This window comes from Delphinus delphis, chromosome 15 (assembly GCF_949987515.2).
Source record: "Delphinus delphis chromosome 15, mDelDel1.2, whole genome shotgun sequence".
NCBI lineage: Eukaryota > Metazoa > Chordata > Mammalia > Artiodactyla > Delphinidae > Delphinus > Delphinus delphis.
In genome coordinates this window covers 67,794,785-67,817,102 of record NC_082697.1, presented here as the reverse complement: position 1 = coordinate 67,817,102, position 22,318 = coordinate 67,794,785, and the positions used below count along the sequence as shown (strand labels likewise).

General features: G+C 52.5%; 1 protein-coding gene across 1 annotated transcript; it reads left to right on the top strand.

Annotated features, from left to right (window-relative positions):
* Positions 1-591: 591 nt before the first annotated feature.
* On the top strand, positions 592-22,262 carry ERN2 (endoplasmic reticulum to nucleus signaling 2). The gene is made up of 22 exons (XM_060031011.1): positions 592-675; positions 2,309-2,414; positions 2,765-2,798; positions 3,017-3,089; positions 6,974-7,046; positions 7,186-7,293; positions 7,620-7,721; positions 8,980-9,244; positions 11,113-11,191; positions 11,283-11,430; positions 11,542-11,663; positions 12,377-12,532; positions 12,802-12,970; positions 18,666-18,750; positions 18,889-19,078; positions 19,158-19,257; positions 19,332-19,531; positions 20,797-20,944; positions 21,033-21,160; positions 21,693-21,816; positions 21,898-21,965; positions 22,050-22,262. The coding sequence occupies exons 1-22, from the start codon at positions 592-594 to the stop codon at positions 22,260-22,262; spliced, it is 2,775 nt and encodes a 924-aa protein (XP_059886994.1).
* The last annotated feature ends 56 nt before the right edge of the window (positions 22,263-22,318 follow it).

Genomic DNA, 22,318 nt, shown 5'->3' with positions numbered 1-22,318 from the left:
GCAGCCTTTCATGTGTGCGTTTGATATCTAATGCTTAGGAATCTGCAAGTTCTATGAAAACAGAGACCTTATCTCTCCTGCTTCCCAGCCTGTGGTAATAGATAAATATCTATTGAATGAATAACTGAACCAACCAATTAATCTGTCGTTTATCATTTCTCAATAGAGGCCACTGGCATAGTAACAAAGAGCACAAGCTCTGAGGTCAGACATCTGAATCTGAATCCCAGTTCTGAGCCCCAGCTGTTACATGGGAAATGCTGTGAAGATTAAATGAGTTAATGATGGATGTAAAGCACTTGGTACAATACTTGGCAGGTGGTACATTCTCCATAAGGGCCGCCGTTGGTAACATCCCTTTTCCAGGAAAGCTCAGAGCCATCCCTTGCGGGGTGACCGAGGGATGCAGGTGTGAGTGCGATGGGAAGGGCGGGGGAAAGAGCAGAATTACGGGCTGAGGTTGCGCCCCGGCCCCTGCGCGTCCAACTGGCCCAGCCCGGGGCGGAGTCTCTTCCTGCCGGGCGGGAGCCCAGCGGTCCCCTGGTGGCCCCGGGGACCAGGACAGCTGTGTGGACGCCGTCTATGCGGGCTATGGCGAGCGCGGCCCGGGGATCCGGCCCTTGGTCCCCGTTCCTGCTGCAGCTCGCGGCGCTGCTCGGGACGCTCGAACCACAGGTGAGAAGCGGGCGGACACGGAGCCTCCAAGGTCGGGGCCGGGGGCGCAGACGGCTGGGGCGCGGCGGGAGCACAGCGGGCTCCTCTCCCTCCCCCGGGTCCGGGTCGCCCCAAGTCGGCCCCTGGCCTGAGAAAAATTCCTAGCTTTGGGGAGTTGCCGGTTGCCCCACGAGCTGGAGAGACTTGCCCGCGCGGAAGAGCGCAGGTAGACCCAACACCCCGCGCGTCCTGCAGCATGGGGGTGGGGGTGGAGGGAGGGGACCCTCGCTTTCCTGCCAGGCGTCCTAAAACTTCTGGAACCCCGGCTTCCTTGGAACTCAGGATCCACTTGAAGGTCCTCTGTCGAGAAATGCGCCCATACACCCAGCTTTACAGACAAATTCAGGCGGATCACAACGCTCCCCCCTTACCCGTGACTGGACCCCTGATTCACAACCTCTGGGATCAATAAGCCGGAGGTATGGGTATCTGGTGCAGCCCTGCCAACAGCGGAAAAATCCAGTCTTACAGAAATGCAGTGAGAAGGCAAAGCCAGGACTAGAACCCACGTGTCCAGCCTGGAGCCCCCAGAGCAGTTATTGGGATCATAGAGGCAACTGCTCATGCCACCCCGTGCCCACTTCCAGCTCAGGACCCAGATGACGGTTGCCAAGTAAGAATGTGAGCACAGTGTGGCCAGATCGGGTGTTTCCAGAAAAAATGAGAAAAAAAACTAGAAATGAGAAAAATGAGAAATCTTGATTTCTTTTAAAGTGAAATCTTTCCAATTTTTAAAAACTTGGTAGCTAATTATAAACGAAATTTTAAAAACGATGATGGTCAAACGAAACTCAACAGTGGGCAATCAGTCCGCAGCTTCTTCTCCAGATCACTTCTCCCTCCTGCCACGCTGCAGATCACAAAACAGGCCCGGAGAAGAGAGGACCCGAAGGTAGTTTCCTGACTCTACTCCGAAACCATTGGCTTGGCCCCAAGCCTGAGGGTCCTGGAGCAGGATGTGGCCTTTGCAGGGGTGCGGCTAGGCCACCCGGATGTTAGGGTTCCTGCTAGGAGCTCAGCCCCACCCTGTTTGCTCAAGGAAGGGCTGGAGCAGGTGAGTTAGCCCAGCAGGGGCCAGACGCAGGGCAGCACCAGCCCTCCCTCCCTTGGCCACCCCCCCACTTGGTCCAGGGGGCCTGCTGGAGCCTGGCACCAAAAGCAGCTGGGCCGGTTTGGGGAGACGGAATGGGTTGGGGGAGGCAAAGGAGAAAGGGACCGGGCACTGGAACCAGAGAGATGGTGGTTCAAGTCCCAGTTCTGCCATTTATCTGTGTGGCTGGAGGCTAATTACCTAACCTTCCTGAGCCTTAGTCTCCTTCACCTGTGCAATGGTGAGAATAATAGCACCAATCTCTTAGGGAGGCTGTGAGGGTCACTGAAGTCCTTTTGTAAAGGAACCAGGCCCCCCGGCTCCCACCATAACCCCTCTCTAGGGTCGTGGAGGTCAGTGGGAGGAGCCAGCAGCTTCCCCAGTCCTCCTTCCTTTTTTCTCTGTTTCCCTCTAGGGGAAGGGGAGTCACAGCCAGCCCTGCCTGGAGCAAGCACTAGGGCGGTCCCAGGCCTCTCAGAAGAGGTGACTTTGTTTCCACTGCAGGTTCAGACCTTCACACCAGAGAACCTCCTGTTCGTGTCCACCCTGGATGGAAGTCTCCACGCACTGATCAAGCAGACAGGGGACTTGAAGTGGACGCTGAAAGACGGTAAGCAAGGGCAGTCACTCCTCCCTCCTTGGATCTCGCGTTGGGGGGAGGTCACCTTGGCGTGGACGATGAGAACATGGGGTCTAGAATCCAAGAAGCAGGTGTCCGCAGGCAGCTTTACCACTTACCAGCTGTGTGACTTTGGGAAAGTCACTTCACCTCTCTGAGCCTCAATGTCCTCACCTGTAAAAGGGGGCCAAGGGTAACAACCCTACCTCACAGAGTTCTCAGGAGGATTACATTACACTCGTGACAAATGCTTGGCTTGGTGTCTGGCACCCAGTAAGCACCAATGTGAGGTATGCCTTTCAACGGGGAGTCTACTCATGCCCCTGTCCCTGTCCCTACAGATCCCATCATCCAGGGGCCCATGTACGTCACAGAGTAAGTGGACCCCAAGGAGCGGGCAACTGAGAGATGGGGAAGCCATAGTTGCCTGGAGGGGCGGGTGGGCTGGAAGCAAGGGAGAAGATTTGGGTCCGGAGCTCTGTGGTGCCTCCTTTGAGGGTGGGCCCCTACTGGCAGGGAAGTTGGAGGGGAGGAGCCCTCTTGGAACCAGGGGGCGTGCACCCAACCTTCTCCCGTTCCTCTCTGCCCCACAGGACAGCCTTTCTCTCAGACCCAGCTGATGGCAGCCTGTACATCTTGGGGACGCAGAAACAACAGGGATTAATGGTGTGTTTCCTACAGTGCTTGGGATGGGTGAGGGTCAGAGCTTCTGTTAGCCAGAGCACTGAAAGGGTGCAGGGCTGTATGGTCAGAATCCAAGTGTCCTGCAGAGGGTGAAGTCTAAGAGCATTGGGGGAAGGCTGTCTGGAGGGGTCTGTTGAAAGGGGGTGGTAGGGTGACTCTGGCTGTGTCTGCAGAGCAGGTTGACCGGATGACTGTCAGGCCTCTGAGGGCGTCACGGGGGGTTCTCCAGGGGACTCTGAGGGTTTTAAGGGGAAACCTATGTATCAGTTAGCTTGTGCTAAATAACAAATTGCCCCCAAACTCAAACTAAAAATACAAACCATTTATTTAACTCATCATTTTGTGAGATGACAGTTTAGGCTGGACTCGGCTGGGTGGCCTTGACTGAGTTTGCCCAAGCATCTGTGGTCCGCTTCCGGTCAGCTGGCTCTCTTTCTGAAAACTCGTTGGTAGTTGGCTGGCTTTTGATGGGGGCAACTGGGCCAGGGGTCTCTCATCTTTTAACAGGCAAGCCTGGGCTTGTTCACATGGTATCAACAAGGGAGCCAGAAGCAGCAAGAGAGGGCGAGGCCAGTGCATGAGCATTTTTCAAGCTTTGCTTATACAGTCGTCCCTTGGTATCCACAGGTCAATCGTCCCCCACCACCAAAATCCAAGGATGCTCAAGTCCCTTATTTAGAATGGCACAGTATTTGCATATAACCTACACGCATCCTCCCATATACTTTATTTTTTTTCACATTTATTTATTTATTTTGGCTGTGCCTGGTCTTAGTTGTGGCATGCGGGATCTTTATTTAGTTGCAGCATGTGGGATCTTTTAGCTGCGGCATGCATGCGGGATCTAGTTCCCCGATCAGAGATCGAACCTGGGCCCCCTGTACTGGCAACGCGGAGTCTCACCCACTGGACCACCAGGGAAGTCCCCCTCCCATATACGTTAAACCATCTCTAGATTACTTATAATATCTAATACAATGTAAATGGTATGTAAATAGTTGGCAAGTGTGCGGCAAATACAAGTTTTGCTCTTTGAAACTTTCTGGAACTTTTTTTCCCGAATATTTTCAATCTGCATTTGACTGAATCTGTGGGTTTGGAGCCAGCGGATAGGGAGGGCCGACGGTACCGCATTCGCTAAAGTCTCATCAGCCAAAGCTGGTCATGTGGCCAAGCGCAGAGTCAGGCAGTGTCAGAATTCTGACTGTGCCATGGGATGCCTACCGGGATGGTCTTACGCATGTGATTTAGGAAACCGAATTGGTAAGAAATGTTAGCACGTGAGCAGGCAAGGTCCCAGCAAGCAGGTGGCACACTACAACAGGAGAGTTTGAGGCGGTTTTATTAACGGGATTCCTTACAAAGGTGTGGGCCGAGGTAGGAAACCGCAGGGCAGGGTGCTGTGTCCTATGGCCCATACCGTGGGGTGCCACGTATCAGCCCTAAGCTCAGAGGAGGGGAAGGATCCAGAGGGGGCTTGAGGAGAGGACCACCGGGAAGGAGCTGAGGCCTTTGGGGGAGGGACACAGCCAGCCCTCGATGACCCTGTGGAGAGGAGACCCAGGAACACTCGCCCTGATTCTGCCCCCTCCCCGTATCCCAGCCCCCGACTGGAAGCCAGAGCACAGGGCGCCCACTGATGGAATCTAAACAAGTATGTCTCCCATGGGGAGGGCCGGGTGGAGAGTGGACCTCCAGTCCCATCCAGCTCTGGGGGTCATCACTGGGTCTTATGGGCAGGTGTGGTTGTGAGTCTCATCACTCTCCCTGCATCTGGGATAGAGTCCAGTCGCCCTGACAAAGCACACCAGGGCCAGCTCACTCGTGCCGTCTCTTCGCTCACCTACAGGCACCCATGCATGCACACACCTGCACACACACCGATCAACTTATTGAATGTGCCAGCTCTGGGGCTTCACCCAGCTTGTCCCCAAGAGTCTGGAACCCTCTTCCATTCTGCCTCTGTTTCCCCAACTCAGTCAGGATGAGCCGCAGCACGCTGCGACAACAGCACACAAAGCCCCGTGGCTCCAGAGAGCTTGCTTCCTGCTTACAGCGTGTGCCCAGCGTTGGTCCCCCGGGGGCTCTGTACACTGTGGTCTACTGGAGACCCAAGCTGTTAGACACTCCATCGCAACCGAGGCTTCTCAGTCACCAAAGCAGAAAAGGAGAACGAGGTGAAGCACACCCTGGCTCTTGTAGTATCCATGTGGACCTGGTCTCTTCTGCTCCCTCCCTCTGGCTAAAGCAAGTCTCATGGCTGTGCCCACTTTAAGCAGGAAAAGAAATACAATCCACCGGGAGCCCAGAAGAAGAAGCAGAATATTTGTGAGAAGTGCTCCCCTTCCCCTGGCTGTTTCCTACTCATCCCTCAAGTCCCAATGTAACAGCCAAACTCCTTCCCAGTCCGTGATCTTGCCTCCAGCTGACCTCACTTTCGGCCACTCTGCCCCTCTCCATCCCCACTCCTGGTGCACTGGCCTCCTTGCTGTTCCTTAAACATGCCAGTTGGTAGGTGGCCCTGCCGTTGGCCTCAGCATTCTGTCCCTCTGCCCAGAGCACTCTCCCTCCACATGACCCTGTGGCTCACTCCTCCCTTGGCTTGGGTACTTACTCCCTAGCTGGGCTATGTGATATAACATCTCAAATCAGTGTCTATCCTAGTTCTCTGAGTTTGTTTTGATAATATTTACCACTACCTGGCATTATGGTTTATGTGTTTTTGTTTGTTTATTATCACACACACACACACACACCAGAAATGTAACTCTGTGCAGAAGGGCACTTGGTCAGTCTTGGTTACAACAGAGTCCTAGCACCTGGCTAGTAATAGGTGCTCATTAAACGGTTGTTGAATGAATGAATAAACAACTGAACTTCTTCCATCAGTCCATCTTCAGTCCCCCACATCTGCATCAGGTACTCTCAACTTCATGTGCTCCCCTGTCATGCACTAACCGTACCAACCATAGGTTGTATGGACTTCTTTTGTTGTCCATCCTGACTGAGCCCCCGGGAAGCCCTGACTCTCTTTCCCTCAGTACTTGCTTGTGCCTGGGGTGCTGTCTGGCAAGAGCTCTGTATGTGGAGTTTGGGGATCTTTTTCACTTTGATATAATTTCAAATGTAAGGAAAAAATGCAAAGATAGTTCAGAGCAATTGTTTATTCCCTCTACCCAGATGCGTCAATTTTTAACATCTTATCACTTTCACTTTATCATTCTCTCTTAACAGATGGATAATATTACACATGTGTGTATAAAATTTCTTTTTCTGAACTATCTGAGAATGAGTTGCAGACGTTATGCTCCTTTACTCCTAAAGCGTCATTGTGCATTCCTAAAACAAGGATTTTCTCCTACATAGCCTGAGAGTAAATTATCAAAATCAGCAGATTTAACGTTGATACAATAGTGTTATCTAATCCACAATCCATATTAATTTTGTCAAGTTCCTAATGGTGTGCTTTATTGTTTCCAGTCCAGAACCCAAACCAAGATCACCCCTTGCATTTGGTCCTCATGTCTCTTGGGTGGAACAGTTCCCCAGCCTCTCCAAGGTTGTCATGGCCACTGAAGTTTTCAAGTCTCAGCAAGTGTTTTTGAGGTGGTCAGGCCAGCATCATGTGATCAGGTGGCATCTTGGCACTGGGAGTGGGATTTTCTGCAGCTCCTCAAGAGGTTGTGTAGCAGAGTGGTTAAGTGTGAGGGGTCTGGAAACTAACTGGCTATGCTCAAGGCCTGGCTCTGCTACTTAGCAGCTGTGTGATATTAGCCACATTACTTAGCCGCTCTGGGAATGGATATGATAATAATTGTACCTAATGAATAGGTTGTATGTGCTTCTCTGCTATTTCCACTCCCCAGAGACTGCCGTTCACCATCCCTGAGCTGGTTCATGCCTCCCCCTGTCGCAGCTCTGACGGCGTCTTCTATACAGGTAAGCATCTCTCCAGCCTGGAGTCCTGGTCCAGCAGGGACTGGACCTAGGTCAGGACAGGCCAGCTAGGCACAGCACGGAGAGGCTGCACACCCTCTCCAGGCCATCTTGAGAGTGAGCACATTTCCCACCTCCACAGGCCGGAAGCAGGATGCCTGGTTTGTGGTGGACCCTGAATCAGGGAAGACGCAGATGACCCTGACCACAGAGCGACCCTCTACCCCCCGCCTCTACATCGGCCGGACGCGTGAGTCAGGCCCCAGCTGCTCCTCGAGCTCTGGGAAGCCCCCCTTTTGCTCTGCCCAGGCCTGGCAATTGCTATCCACGCTGGGTCCAGGCCAGTCAATCACTCTGTCAGTCAACAAACACTTCCCTGAGCACTGAACAAGGAGCGGGGGACACAGCAGTGAGCAAAACAGACCTAGTTTCTGCTATCCTGATGCTGTTTGAAGACTCTGGCCTCCAGGCTGGGTGCTCGGGAAGCCCCCGCCCCCATGAGATGATGTCCCCTGGATGGGAATAGAGGAGCACCACGTGGGCGCTCCTGGTAACCCTGCTTCTGGGTGTCCCCAGAGTACACGGTCACCATGCATGACCCCAGGGCCCCAGCCCTGCGCTGGAACACCACCTACCGCCGCTACGCAGCAGCCCCCGTGGACGGCTCACCTGGGAAATGTGAGTGCCTCCCTTCTCTGGCTCCACCTTGGAGCAAGGTCCCCAACTCAGGGAACCCTGAGTGGTATCCACGACCAACCCCACCACATTCTGACCCACCTGAACTCCTGAGGGACCCCACGTACTGAATGACACACCCTTGATAGACAGCCCTAAGTGACCCCTCTCGACACCCAGCCTGACCCTCCTGTACCCTGAGCAGCTCTTAACATCCTAATTCCTTTGCACTCCCAATAAGCCCAGCCAGGTCACCCTGGGTGCTCCCCACCTCCTGAGTGACCCCAAACAACCCCTGCACACCCTGAGCAGTCCCCCAAATGTTGAACGACCCCTGACAGATGACCCTAAGTGACCTCCCCCAGACTCACCACCCCCTTGATATTATAACTGTCCTTCCCTATGTTTCCTAAAACTACAAATGTTAGATTTTTAACCTTTGGTAATATGATATTACAAAGAAATTGCTTTTCTTCTGTTATTGTTCAGCTCAGTCATCTTCATATATGCTTAATCCTTCTAGTTACTTGGGTTATTTCATCTTCTTCTTTTTTTTGTTTGTTTGTTTCATTTCCCTTGGTATATCAGTGTCTTTGTTACTGGTTCCTAAGAACTCATTTATGACTAAGGATGCTAACCATTTGTCAGGCAATGCAAATGAAACGCCATATTTTATTGCCATCAATTTACTATGGTGTTTTGTATTTTAGTTGTGTATTAAAATATAATCATGTGTTTTTAAAAAAATAATACCTCTCCTTCCCAAATGCCTGAGTGACCCCAAAGGTGCCCCAAGCCACCTCTCAGACCCTGACTCCACCATTCCACGTGAGAACTCATGCAGGCGACCTTGACACATCACAGGTGACACCCAGAGGGCCCCTGGCTGACACCCTTCACCTTCTAAATGACTTCCACGCTACCCACATGTCTCCAGACCTCCCTGACTGACCAGCAGCCAGACCATGACTGACTACCCCACATCCTAAGCGACAAGGACTGGTTCACACACCTGAGTCGCCTTTGGATGACCATGACTGACCCCCTACGTCTTACACAGCTGCCAGCTGACCCTGATCAAAGTGACCCAGTGAACTTCCTATGTCCTGATTACCCTCCAGGTGATCTCACCTGACCTCCACGTACCTGAGCGGCCCTCCTGATGGCCCACCCTCAGAGCAGCTTCCCCACCTCAAGATGCTCCGAGGTGCCTCAGGTCAGGGCTCCCTGACCACATCTCCTCAGCCACCTTTCTTGGCAGACACGAGCTACCTGGCATCCTGTGGGATGGGCCTGCTGCTAACGGTGGACCCAGGAAGCGGGGCGGTGCTGTGGACCCAGGACTTAGGCGTACCTGTGGTGGGCGTCTACACATGGCACCAGGACAGCCTGCGCCAGCTGCCCCATCTCACACTGGCTCGGGACACCCTGCACTTCCTTGCCCTCCGCTGGGGCCACATCCAACTGCCCGCCTCAGGCCCCCAGGACACTGCCACTCACTTCTCTGCCTTAGACACCCAGCTGCTGTAAGTGCCCACGCCTGGGGACTGGGGAGGAGCTTCTGCAAGTGTTGTAGCCCAGGTCCAGTGGGCAGGTGTGATGTCCGACCATGACACGCCAGTGCAGCTGAACCAGGGGTCAAAATATTTCAAGCAGTTTGGTAAATAACCAGTGCCCTGCACCACCCCCCATGTGCTCCCAGGACCCCCTGGTTGGCCCCACTGTTCAGCAACTGATAGGGTAAAGTCTGGCCTAGGAGGGGCCTCCATGTCTCTACCCCAGTGCTACAGCGGGCACCTGTTATGCTTGGTAGGTACTATGTGTTTACTGATTGTTGAAAACTTTAAATATGAACCTTCCTTGCAACACCAAATACATTAGTGTCCCCATCTTGGGGAGCCGGGAGACAGACTGGGAAAATTGGGGATTATCCGTTCTTTCAGTTCATCCCACAAATATTAATTGAGCACTTGCTATGTAGCAATTGCTTGCTAGGCTCTGGGAGTACAGTAATACAGCCAGTGTTCCTACCTACAAAAATCTCAGAGTCTAGTAGGGGAGACAGGTACGTAAAGACGTAATCATAATATGGTATGATAAAGGATGAGATAAGAGAAGTATAGGGTGTCATGGGAATGTATAGGAAGGGCACTGAAATCAAGACTGGGGGCAGAAGGTAATCATAGAAAGCTTCCTAGAGGAAGGGACCTATAAGTTGAAACCTAAAGGATGAAGAGGAAACGAGAGAGAGAGAGAGAGAGAGAGAGAGAGAGAGAGAGAGAGGGAGACCATGGCAATCAGGGAACAGATTAAGTTAACAAAATAAATTAAGGCTGGAGCACGGCTCTGAGCAGAGAATAAAGTCTGAGGCTGTTAAACAGGGATCCTGTAGGATCATTTAAAGGGTTTGGGACAAGGCTAAGGAGAAGCCACTAGAGGGTTTTAGGCAAAGAAGTGATTTGATCGTATTTTCATTTCAGAAAGATAACTGGCTGCAGTGTGAAGAGTATCTTAGAATTGTGGGGAGGAAGTGTTCACAGAATATTGCATTAGTTCAGGCAGGAGATGAAGACACTTTGGACCAGGGCAGAAACGCTAGAGATGGAAATAAGTGGAGGGTAACAGATATTAAGAGGAAAAACCAGTACAAATTTGGTGATTAGAACAAGGAGTCAACCATTTTGCTCAGGTTTCTAGAGGCGCATGAGTGCGGTCGTTTTCAAAGGTAGGGAGCACTGGAGGAGGAAGTGGTGGGGGTGAGGAGGAAGTGGGGGAAGAAGGGGGAGGAAGTGGGGGAAGAAGGGGGAGCTAAGGAATGAGGAGATGAGTTCAGATTTAGAAGATTGAGCTCATGGAAGAGGTCTGGGCTAGAAATAGATTTAGAAACAATGACTACAGAGCTTGTATCAGTTAGTTTTTGCTATATAACAAATCAGCCCCAAAATTTAGAGCTTCAAAACAAACAAACATTCATTATTTTTCAAGATTCTGTGGGTCAGCTGGGTGGTTTTCTGGTTTGAGCAGCCAGATGGTGGCTTGGCTGGGCCTGGACAATCTAGAATAGCTTCACTCAGCTCTCTCGTAGTTGGTGGACTATTTAGCCTATGGGATGTCAAATGAGGTCTCTCATGCCCCTGCAGACTAGCCTGGGTTTCCTTCTTTGGTGGTCCCGGGGTTCCAAAGAACCCCATGAGAGGGCAAACGCCAGTGCACAAGCATTTCTCAAGACTGTGTTTGTGTCACATCTGCTATTGTCTCACTGGCCAAAGCAAGTCACTTGGCCCAGCCCAGAGTCAGTGTGGGCGGGGATAATACAAGGAAACGGGTACTACGGTGACTGAAACTACCCACCACCATCACTCATTCTCCTCCCCCTTTTCCTCTCCCCCACTAGGATGACGCTGTATGTGGGGAAGGATGAAGCTGGCTTCTATGTGTCTAAAGCACTGGTTCACACAGGGGTGGCCCTAGTGGTGAGAAGGTTCTCTGAGGGGCTGGAAAGAGGGGATAGAGCAGGAGAGAAGTCTCCCCCCACCACTCCTGACTCTCCACCTTCTTCCATAGCCTCGTGGACTGACCCTGGCCCCCACGGATGGCCCTACCACAGATGAGGTGACACTCCAAGTCTCAGGAGAGCGAGAGGGCTCACCTAGCACTGCTGTCAGATACCCCTCAGGCAGTACGGCCCTCCCTAGCCAGTGGCTTCTCATTGGTGAGACCCCCTCTACCCAAATTTAGAGTGGATAAAGGACCTGTGAGCTCAGTTTATGAGCTGGAAGGCTGAGATCACCTCCAACCCATTGACATTTTCCCTGCCCCTTAGGACACCATGAGCCACCCCCAGTCCTGCACACGACCATGCTGAGATTCCATCCCACCCCAGGGAGTGGGACTTCTGGGACCAGACCCTCAGGGGGCACCCAGGCCCCAGCTCTCTTCTTGGAGGTCAGTGCTAGAGGGGTAGAGGGCATGGGGGGAGGTGCGGCAGCGGGGGTGCAGCCCTTGGACCTTTTCCTCAGGCTTCTAGGAATAACATTCGGGGTGGGTCAACTGACCTCACAATTTCTCAGAAGGAAAACTTTCATTTGTTGTTATTGCCAGAAGAGTGTTAGAATTGTTAAAAAGATATTGGCTATCTAAATTGTGAAACATGGGTCACAGTTTTCTTTATTCTTCTTCAGTTTAAAGTTTACAAAATATTTATCAAGTGAGAAAATGAAAATGGAAAAACTATAAAAGCATGTCCTCCTGGGAGAGGACTGGACAAGAGTTGCCAATAGTTCAAGTTCAGAAGGAACAGGCATGACCTGGAGACGTAATTCTCAAATCTGGTTGCTTATCAGAATCACCTAGGAGCCCACTCCACCCGCCCCCGCTGAATTCAGAATCTCTGGAGGTGGATATCTGAATTTTTTGGTGATGCCCCAAGAGTATCTGAAGTTTTAGTGATACCCCAGGAGATTGCTTGTCCTCAGCTAGATCTGAAAGACCAGTCCACTGGGGCACCATGGTGTTTCAGCAGCATGGAGAGTGCCAGGTTTCCCACCACTCACTCATCACCCCTTCAGCTAAGCCCAGCCCTATACTGGGTCATGAAGAAGGGTTAGGGGTTCCACAGTGGGAGGGGCTGCTAAGAGTGAAAGGTTCTTTGTCCCCAGCTCCTGAGCCTGAGCCGGGAGGAACCTTCGAACCTGGAGCTGCATCCTGAAGAGAAAACCCCAGACCTGCATCCAGGACTGGGACCCCAAGACCTGCTGGCAGCCAGCCTCACTGCTCTCCTCCTGGGAGGATGGCTTCTCTTCCTGATGAGGCAGGTAAGCCCATCATCCCTGGCCTCAGGCCCCTCTCATGGTCTTCCTAGGGGGAACTCTGGTTCTCTTCTCCAAGACCACTTGGCAACTTTCTCCCTCACCCAGATCCAATTCTGCCCCCTGCTGTCCTCTTGGCAGCTCCCAGAGCCCTTGATACTGTGCTCTTTATGCCAGTGCTCCAGGGACAGGCCATCTCAGGCACAGCTTCTGGGCCCATCATGGGTCAGGGGCTGGCCAAGGCTGGGCCCTCTTAGGCCCCCATGTTTCAGCAGCAGCAACAGCAGCTGGCAGAGAAGCAGTGGCAGCAGGCCTCCCTGGCACCTGCAGGCCCGTCTCACATCTCACAGGATGCTCAGTCTCAGCCCTCCGGGGCCACCCCACGGAGCCGCAAGAGGTTTCAAAACCCCCCAGAGCAAGACCAGCCACTCGAAGACCCTGAAGGTGAGCTTACATGAACAGGAAAGGACAAAGTCCGGGACAGAAAAGAGAGGGGAAGGTTTAGCTTCAAAGTCGGTGTATTAGAAGCCACTATAGTGGGGTAGCCAGGCCTAAATGAGTTAACAGGAGAGAACGTCAAATAGTGCCTGCTATGTAGTTCAGCCCTCTGAAAATGTTTTCCATCATTTTTACTGTTGTCGTTATGTTCAAGGACCCTGGATGCAGATAGAACTGGGTATAGATCTAACTCTACTAACTGTTAACTTTGATGAATTGCTTAACTCCTCTGACCTTCAGTTCTCTCATCTGTCAAATGGGAATAATAACACCCACCCCATGACATCACTTCATGATGAGAGGTTACATCACCATTACTATCAAATCAGACTATGTGATGTTATTAATATTTGTGTTAAAATAACATCATATTTGGTAACAATAATAGTAAATCACCTAGGTACCATTTGGTTCCTTTTCTCTTTAGGGCTTTTTATTTTTTAAACGTTTCTCTTCTCTTTTCTCAATTTCATCCTATAAACAAGCCCTTTCAAGCTTCCTCTGGAATCTGTGGGATGCCCCAGGGGAACTTCCACATGCTTTTAGTGGTCAGTCCAGGCTACTTCTCTCCTGTTTCTTTGGCTCCGGGCTGGGCTGGCCTCGGTCCTTTGTGTGAACTGCTGCTGGACCCTCCTGTCACTGCTCAAACCACTGCCTTGGAGCCTTGGAGCCACTCTGCTGTGCCCTTAACTCAGCGTGAAGTCCGCCCCATGCTTGGCGTGCGGCTCCCATGCTGCTCCCAAAGTTCCCCCTTGCGTTCGCCTCCCTGTGCTGAGAGGGAAGCAGCTCTCTTCCTCAGGGCTCAGCTCTTGTAGAAAACCCCCCGCTGCCGAGTTGCCTGAGCCCTGAGAGTTGCAGTTCCGATCACTTTACTGGCTCTGGGTGGGTCCAAGTAATACTCACCCCACTGCACCCTGAAACACTCATCTCCTTGGACCTTCTGACTCGAGCCAAGTCTTTCCCCAGATGACCCAGACTCCACTTGTCCCAGGTGGTTCTCGTCAAATGACCTTGCTGTTCCTCCTGCCATCATCGTTCAGGTGTCCCTCACGACCCCGTTCCACGGTCCCAGTCATTGACAGGATGGAATTCCTTCCCCAGACGTCTCAGTCCCCTTGTGAGTCCGCAGATACCGATAATCCTCAGAGGAGGAGAAAAAAAGATGTTGAATCCCAGCCCTGGCTCATCCTTGATATATAAAACACTTAAACTTCTTTACTCACTATAAGAAAATAATCAAAGTGATATCAGTGCTTCAGGACAAGAATCCCAGCTAGAGCTTGGTACCTTTGTTACAAAACTCAGTGGTAACAATCTCTTTATAATACTGGATTCCCTCTGGAATTGAAAAGAAACCTTTCTATTTCTTTCACTTTCTTCGTTTAAGGTTTTCATAAACTTTACTTTGGTGTTTTCATGACCTCTAGGCAAAGCCAGGAAAGGACAGGCTGTTACTAGGCTCTGTGATAAATGCTGTGATGCGGTTGGGGAGGCTACAGGGAGCTATAGGAACACAAAGGAGGGGCATGTAGCTCAGACATGGGGACATGGGAATTGTCCTGAAAGGCAAGTCTAAGCTGTGATCCCAAGGATAAGAAGGAATTACCCAGGTGAACAGGGAGGCGGGGGACAGCAGCAGTCCAGGTGGCACCAGTAGCAAGGGGAAGGTTCAGAGATGAGAGGAAGCAGGGTACACATTCCGGAAGCTGAAAGGAAGGTGGCAATCTCATGCTCATGGGTAGGTCAGGTGGATAAAGTAAACAAGTGAAGCAGCCACATAGGAGAGAGAATAGGGCATGATGGGACTGTGGTAAACTGGAGAACAGGTGCTTGGGCTCAGCCTGCCTTGCTTACTGCTGCAATCTCGACCCAGAGCATGGCTCAGGGAATATCTGTTGAGGCAGTGGCTGACTGGCCACTGCAGGTTCTTAAACAGCCCTTCTCAACTCAATAAATATATATGGAGTGAATATGTGCCGAGCAGGTGTGAGGAACAGGCAGAGTTAATAGGCTGGGACTTGCCCATCCAATAGGCAACAATATGGAGTCCAGTGTATCAAAAATCTTTAGTGCAGGGAGAGTCAAATAAACGAATGTGGCAGATGGCAGAAAAGCTTCAAGAACCACTCTCCAAAAAAGCCCCTGCCACACTGGCACCGTGTGGCAACCTATTCTTATTCTTAGGACCTCTATGTCAGGAACTCTGACTTTGGAAATCTTGCTTCTCCTTTTGGTGCGGGGAGAACAACGTTCCTCGGGACCTTTTTATGGTTCACAAAATCTACAGCGGGGTCCTGTCCCACTCTCATTTAACCTCCACAAATCCATCTACACGTGCCTGGTTGGGTGTCCTCCGGGACCACCGGCTACATGGTACATTCAGCGGCAAGTGGGCGCACTCAAGCCTGAACCAGAGTTAACACTGAGAGCTCACATTTATATGGCGCTTACTGTGTACCGGGCACTTTCCTAAATGCTGTGCATGCATGAACTCGTATGATAGTCACAACATTTCTGTGAGGCGGATACTATCATAACGCTGATTTTATGGAAGAGAAAATGAAAGGTTCACGGCACCCCACCCCAGACTCACAAAGCCAGTAAGGAGCAGCTCAGGAACTCAAAAGCAGGTCAACTCTGGGATGTTGCCTCTGTTTGCATTTTGGCAATACCCATGAAGACAGGTGACCACTTTAATGGTTTCCCAACCCGTGTACAAGAAGCAACACAATACATCACATGTTCTTGAGGTTTTCAGAGGGAATTCTGACTGTACACTGCTTCCCCATCGTGTGACAACTTTTGATTACTTTAGAACTTCTCTCCTGCCTTTGCTGCTTCTCCATTACCATGATATGGAAGGCTGAGCAAATGGTGAATATCTTTGTGCAGACTGAGCCTCCCGGCTCATTATTATTGTTTTTTTTTTTTTAAACATCTTTATTGGGGTATAATTGCTTTACAAGGGTGTGTTAGTTTCTGCTTTATAACAAAGTGAATCAGTTATACATATACATATGTTCCCATATCTCTTCCCTCTTGCGTCTCCCTCCCTCCCACCCTCCCTATCCCACCCCTCCAGGCTGTCACAAAGCACCAACCCAATCTCCCTGTGCCATGCGGCTGCTTCCAACTAGCTATCTACCTTACCACGTTTGTTAGTGTGTATATGTCCATGACTCTCTCTCGCCCTGTCACAGCTCACCCTTCCCCCTCCCCATAACCTCAAGTCCGTTCTCTAGGAGGTCTGCGTCTTTATTCCTGCCTTACCCCTAGGTTCTTCATGACATTTTTTTTTCTTAAATTCCATATATATGTGTTAGCATACGGTATTTGTCTTTTTCTTTCTGACTTACTTCACTCTGTATGACAGACTCTAGGTCTATCCACCTCATTACAAACAGCTCAATTTCGTTTCTTTTTATGGCTGAGTAATATTCCATTGTATATATGTGCCACATCTTCTTTATCCATTCATCCGATGATGGGCACTTAGGTTGCTTCCATGACCTGGCTATTGTAAATAGAGCTGCAATGAACATTGGGGTGCATGTGTCTATTTGAATTATGGTTTTCTCAGGGTATATGCCCAGTAGTGGGATTGATTGCTGGGTCATACGGTAGTTCTATTTTTAGTTTTTTAAGGAACCTCCATACTGTTCTCCATAGTGGCCGTATCAATTTACATTACCACCAACAGTGCAAGAGGGTTCCCTTTTCTCCACACCCTCTCCAGCATTTATTTTTTGATGATGGCCATTCTGACTGGTGTGAGATGATATCTCATTGTAGTTTTGATTTGCATTTCTCTAATGATTAATGATGTTGAGCATTCTTTCATGTGTTTGTTGGCAGTCTGTATATCTTCTTTGGAGAAATGTCTATTTAGGTCTTCTGCCCATTTTTGGATTGGGTTGTTTGTTTTTTTGTTATTGAGCTGCATGAGCTGCTTGTAAATTTTAGAGATTAATCCTTTGTCGGTTGCTTCATTTGCAAATATTTTCTCCCATTCTGAGGGTTGTCTTTTGGTCTTGTTTATGGTTTCCTTTGCTGTGCAAAAGCTTTTTAAAAACTTATTTATTTTTAGCTGCATTGGGTCTTCGCTGCTGCGCCCATACTTTCTCTAGTTGCGGCGAGTGGGGGCTACTCTTCGTTGCGGTGCACAGGCTTCGCGGGCTTCTCATTGTGGTGGCCTCCCTTGTTGTGGAGCACGGGCTGTAGGTGCGTGGGCTTCAGTAGTTGTGGCGCACGGGCTTAGTTGCTCCGTGGCATGTGGGATCTTCCCGGACCAGGGCTCGAACCTGTGTCCGCTGCATTGGCAGGCAGATTCTTAATCACTGCGCCACCAGGGAAGCCCCCTGGCTCATTATTTCTGCATTCAAGGCCAGAAGTCTGGCCTCCATCCCAGCATTGAGGGTGCTCCTGAAACTAGAGTTAGTTTTGAATCTAACCCAGAAAGCACATAGCAAGTCTTCACCTCATGCCAAGGGCATCCAGAGCAGGGAAGGCAGACACATAAGAGACAGGAAACGCAGCAGAACGAAGCAAGTAGGTACAGAAGAGGGGTCGGAAGTGCTCAGGGACCCTCACCTGGAGCCAGCTGATCATGGCTGGTTCAAACAGGCTTTCCCGCAGCTCTGTCCCTGCTTCCTGAGCTGCCGGAGAGACAGGCCCATCTTACTTGTGGGCGATGTGCTTCCAGCAAGGCCCTGGGCCCACACGCCTGAGTGTCCATGGTATACAAATTTCGGTTACTGCTTGCATCTCGTCAGGAGATGAGAGTGACTGTTTAAGCCAATAATCCAGAGCAGTGCTGAGGGACAGCTTAATACTTTTCTCACTGATCCCTGATGCTGATTTTCATTTGCTTTTCCAAGAGCTGATTAGAGAGACTGAAGCTGGCAGCTCTTCCTAAGGAGAGTGTTCTCAGGGCCACGGAGGGGCACACAGCTCTAGGGGCGCCAGATACACTTAGCTGCGAGCATGGGGCCCCTTGGTTCTGAGCAAGGTGCAGCCTGGTGCATTGTGAGGGGTCTCTTGCAAGCAACCCAAAAGGAAGAGCAGTAACAGTCCAACCTCATCCTTCTTAACAGGAAACCAAGGCCTTCTGGGGAATCCCTGCTGCCCTAGAACTAACTCTGGGACAGCTCAGCATCCAAACGCCCACTGACCCCGCCCCGCCCTCTTCCAGGACAGTCTTTTCTGCAACAGCATTCACCCTCCTCACGCTTACGGCTGCCAAAACTCACCTTCCTGTTGGAAGCGAATTCCTTAGTTAAAAGGGTTTATAACTGGTGGAGGTGGGTAAAGGAAAGAAACCTGCGCAGAAGATGCCAAAACAGGGAGAAGGATAAAAGAGGACAGTAGAGTGAACCTCTCCCCCACCGTTTCTTCCATTAATCCTCACGATAATATTGTGCAGGATCCTTGACATAGGTCCCACTTTACAGATGAGAGGACCAGGGCACAGCGGTTAAGTCACTCGCCCAAGTTCACACGGATTGAGTGGCAGCACGAGACACTGGACCCAAGCAGTCTGGCACCAGGCGGGGCGTGGAAGGGGGAGGCCGGAGAAGGGCCGAGGTGGGGGAGCTGGGACTGGGCAGGTCTCCCTGAGACCCACCCCCTCCCCTCCCCCCAGCCGAGCAGCTCACCGTGGTGGGGAAGATTTCCTTCAATCCCAAGGACGTGCTGGGCCGCGGGGCAGGCGGGACTTTCGTTTTCCGGTGAGCGGCAGCCAGGAGCCAGGCTGGGGATGGCCACTGTCCCTTGGAGAGCCATTCTCTCCGAGAACCCCCGAGGTGGGCACAGTTCCTAACCTTTGCCTTCTTCTGCCCTCTGGACCTCCGCTTGCCACCTCCCAGGGGACAGTTCGAGGGGCGGGCCGTGGCGGTCAAGCGGCTCCTCCGTGAGTGCTTCGGCCTGGTCCGGCGGGAGGTGCAGATGCTGCAGGAGTCTGACAGGCACCCCAACGTGCTCCGCTACTTCTGCACCGAGCGGGGACCGCAGTTCCACTACATCGCCCTGGAGCTCTGCCGGGCCTCGCTGCGGGAGGTGAAACCTGTGCTCAGGGATGGGCGGGGGGGCAGGGTCCTGGGCCGCGGGGTGACCTCTGCCCCTCGCCGCTCCCCAGTACGTGGAACACCCGGAGACAGACCGCTGGGGCCTGGAGCCCGGGATGGCGCTGCAGCAGCTGATGGCGGGCCTGGCCCACCTGCATTCCTTACACATAGGTACCAGCCCCTTCCGCCCTCCATCCAAGCTCCCGACTCCCCCCTCAGCTCTCAACTCTGCTCCGCTCTCACAGTGCACCGGGACCTGAAGCCCGGCAACGTCCTCATTACGGGGCCTGACAGCCAGGGCCGAGGCAGAGTGGTCCTCTCAGACTTTGGCCTCTGCAAGAAGCTGCCCGCTGGCCGCTGCAGCTTCAGCCTCCATTCAGGCGTCCCCGGTACAGAAGGCTGGATGGCGCCCGAGCTCCTGCAGCTCCTGCCCCCAGACAGCCCCGTGAGTCCTCCCGCCGCCCCAGGCCGCAGTAATCATTCCCTGCCCAGTGCCTCTCCTGTCCGGGCCCGCTGTGTGACCTTCAGTCACTCCTCCAAGCCTGTTTCTTCATCTGTAAAGTGGGGATAATTCCTCCCTTCTTACCCAGGGTATGGTTCTTAACCAGGGATGATTTTTGCCACCTTTGGGCAATGTCTGGAGACATTTTTGGATGTCACACTTGGCAGGGGAAGGGAGGCTTGTCACTGCCATCTAATGGGCAGAGGCCAGGGACGCTTGCGAAACATCCTACAACGCACAGGACAGTCCCCCAGGACGAAGAATTATCTGGTCCAAAATGTCAGTAGTACTGAGGTTGAGAAACTCTGAACTAGAAAATAGTTTTCATCTCTACTGTGATGCACAATCACTGGGGAACTTGAAAAAAATTCAGGTGCCCGGGTCCCACACCCAGTAACTGACCCCCAGTGACTGTAACGTGTAGCCAGAGTGGAGAGCCACCCAGATGCGGAGGGTTCGGGGGAGCATCACATGAGCTGATATAACTGGAGCACAGAGCAGTGTCTGACCTCCAGAGACACTTGAGTTGGAGACCCCAGGATTATAGATTTTTGAGTTGGTGTGTAGGGGAAAGTCACAGGCATGGATGAGAGTAACACGCAAGGACAGTCACCAGGCAAAGCCACCCCACCCCTGAAGTTTAGAGAAAGCTAGGATTGGCAACCTGGAGGCCCAAGGACCAAAGCACTGATGTTAGGAGCCTGTGCAGGTTTTGATTTTTTAAATTAGCAGCCAATATTTTAACTTCTGGGAAATTGCACATAAAAGTCTAGATTTCTGGATTCACTTGGAAAATCAAAAGCTCTGCCACCGAGAAAGTCCCCTGGAGGCAACCAGCTGGAGCTAAGTGCCAGTGGCCATGTGTGGACAGGGCCAGCAACAGATCATACAGTCCTCACCGCTGCCTGATCGCCTCATGCGTGCCCAGCTTCACTTGGTTGTGTTGCCCACCAGACTTGGAGGAATGACACTTGGAAACCTAAACTAGAGGCTCAGTAGGGGCAAAGGTTTTGGATGAAAACCGTGGGTCCCTTTCAACAGTGCAGAGGGGAGGGGATCTAGGGCCAAGAGGATGCCTCTTGGGAAGTGTCCTTGTGTCCTAGTCCGAGCCAGATCCCCAGCTGCCATATCAGCCCTGGGGAGAATGTAGCCCGGCAGACCTCCTGGAGCAGAGACTTCCTCCTTATGCTTGTCCCTCTGGCCCCCAGACCAGCGCAGTGGACATATTCTCTGCAGGCTGCGTGTTCTACTATGTGCTTTCCAGTGGCAGCCACCCCTTCGGAGAGAGTCTTTATCGCCAGGCAAACATCCTTGCAGGCTCTCCCTGCCTGGCTCACCTGGAGGAAGAGGCCCACGGTGAGGGGGACCTGGGCTGGCAGAGGAGGGAGGAAGCAGGGCAGAGCCTGCGCGGGCCTGAAGCCGTCCCTCCCTCTTGCCCCTACAGACAAGGTCGTTGCCTGGAACCTGGTGGAGGCCATGCTGAGCCCCCTGCCACAGGCTCGTCCCTCTGCTCACCAGGTGCTGGCCCACCCCTTCTTTTGGAGCAGAGCCAAGCAGCTCCAGTTCTTCCAGGTCAGGAGGAAATCTGGGGAGCGGCCCCAGAAAGTCCCAAGTTTGGGTCCTGAGCAACAAGAGAGGGGAAGCCAGATTGGTTGGGGGAAGAGAGACTCGTCTACCTGTTCCAGGCAGCCCAGATCCTTATCTCAATCAAGGCAGAGCCCAGACTCCCGAACGCTGCCATCTTGGCACTGCACGGTCTCCTCAGCACCGCTTCCCCAGCCCAGCTGCCCCTCATGTGAGGCTAGACCCCGTTCCTTTCAGCCCTAGTCGTCCCTCCTGCTATACTCGTGCCCAGACAGCCCATTCCACTTGTGTGACCTTGAGCCTCTTGAGCCTGTTTGCTCATCTGTAAAACGGGGACGACAGCACCTCTGTCACCGGTTGGATTAGACCCCGCACAGCACAGAGAAGCCACACTCCATAGGAGGCAATAATACTTACCCTAACCCGAGCAGCTTCGGCGGCTGCACTGCCCCAGCCATAGGACACTCCTGGCCTGTGGCCTCCGAGCCCGCTCAGGAGGCTCAGGAGCTGTGGGTCCTAGGACGCCAGCGACTGGCTGGAGAAGGAGCCTGAGCAGGGGCCGCTGGTGACGGCGCTGGAGGCGGGTGGCGCCGAGGTGGTCCGGAGTGACTGGCACAAGCACATCTCGGTGCCGCTGCACACAGGTAGAGGCCAGACTCGGGTGGCCCAGGAGGCCGAGGGGAGCCCAGTGGGGACGGCTGTGCCAACGACCTCCCCGTCCACAGATCTGAAGAGGTTCCGGTCGTATAAGGGGACGTCGGTGCGAGACCTGCTCCGTGCTGTGAGAAACAAGGTGTGTTCCAGGGCTTGGGAGGGGCCTGGAAGGTGGGGAGGCCTGGTCCAGCTAAGCCCGGGCTCTCTGCTCTGACCCCTCCAGAAGCATCACTACAGGGAGCTCCCGGCCGAGGTACGGCAGGCGCTGGGCCCTGTCCCTGACAGCTTCGTCCAGTACTTCACAAACCGCTTCCCACGGCTGCTGCTCCACACGTACCATGCCCTGAGGAGCTGCGCCTCTGAGAGCCTCTTCCTGCCCTACTATCTGCCAGCCTCAGGGGCCCAGGCGCTGAGCCTGGGAGCTGCTGGGAGCTGAGATGGCCTGGCGTCGAAAAGACCAGCAGAGGCTGGGCCGCCAGGGACACCAGAGCA

What these genes read in the sequence shown, in the direction of transcription:
- ERN2 (XM_060031011.1), top strand. Translation starts at nt 592, where the DNA reads ATGGCGAGCGCGGCCCGGGGATCCGGCCCTTGGTCCCCGTTCCTGCTG. An exon ending in GGACGGCTCACCTGGGAAAT is followed by an intron (nt 7,722 to 8,979) that starts GTGAGTGCCTCC and finishes CTTTCTTGGCAG; the next exon opens with ACACGAGCTACCTGGCATCC. An exon ending in CCTGCATTCCTTACACATAG is followed by an intron (nt 19,258 to 19,331) that starts GTACCAGCCCCT and finishes CCGCTCTCACAG; the next exon opens with TGCACCGGGACCTGAAGCCC.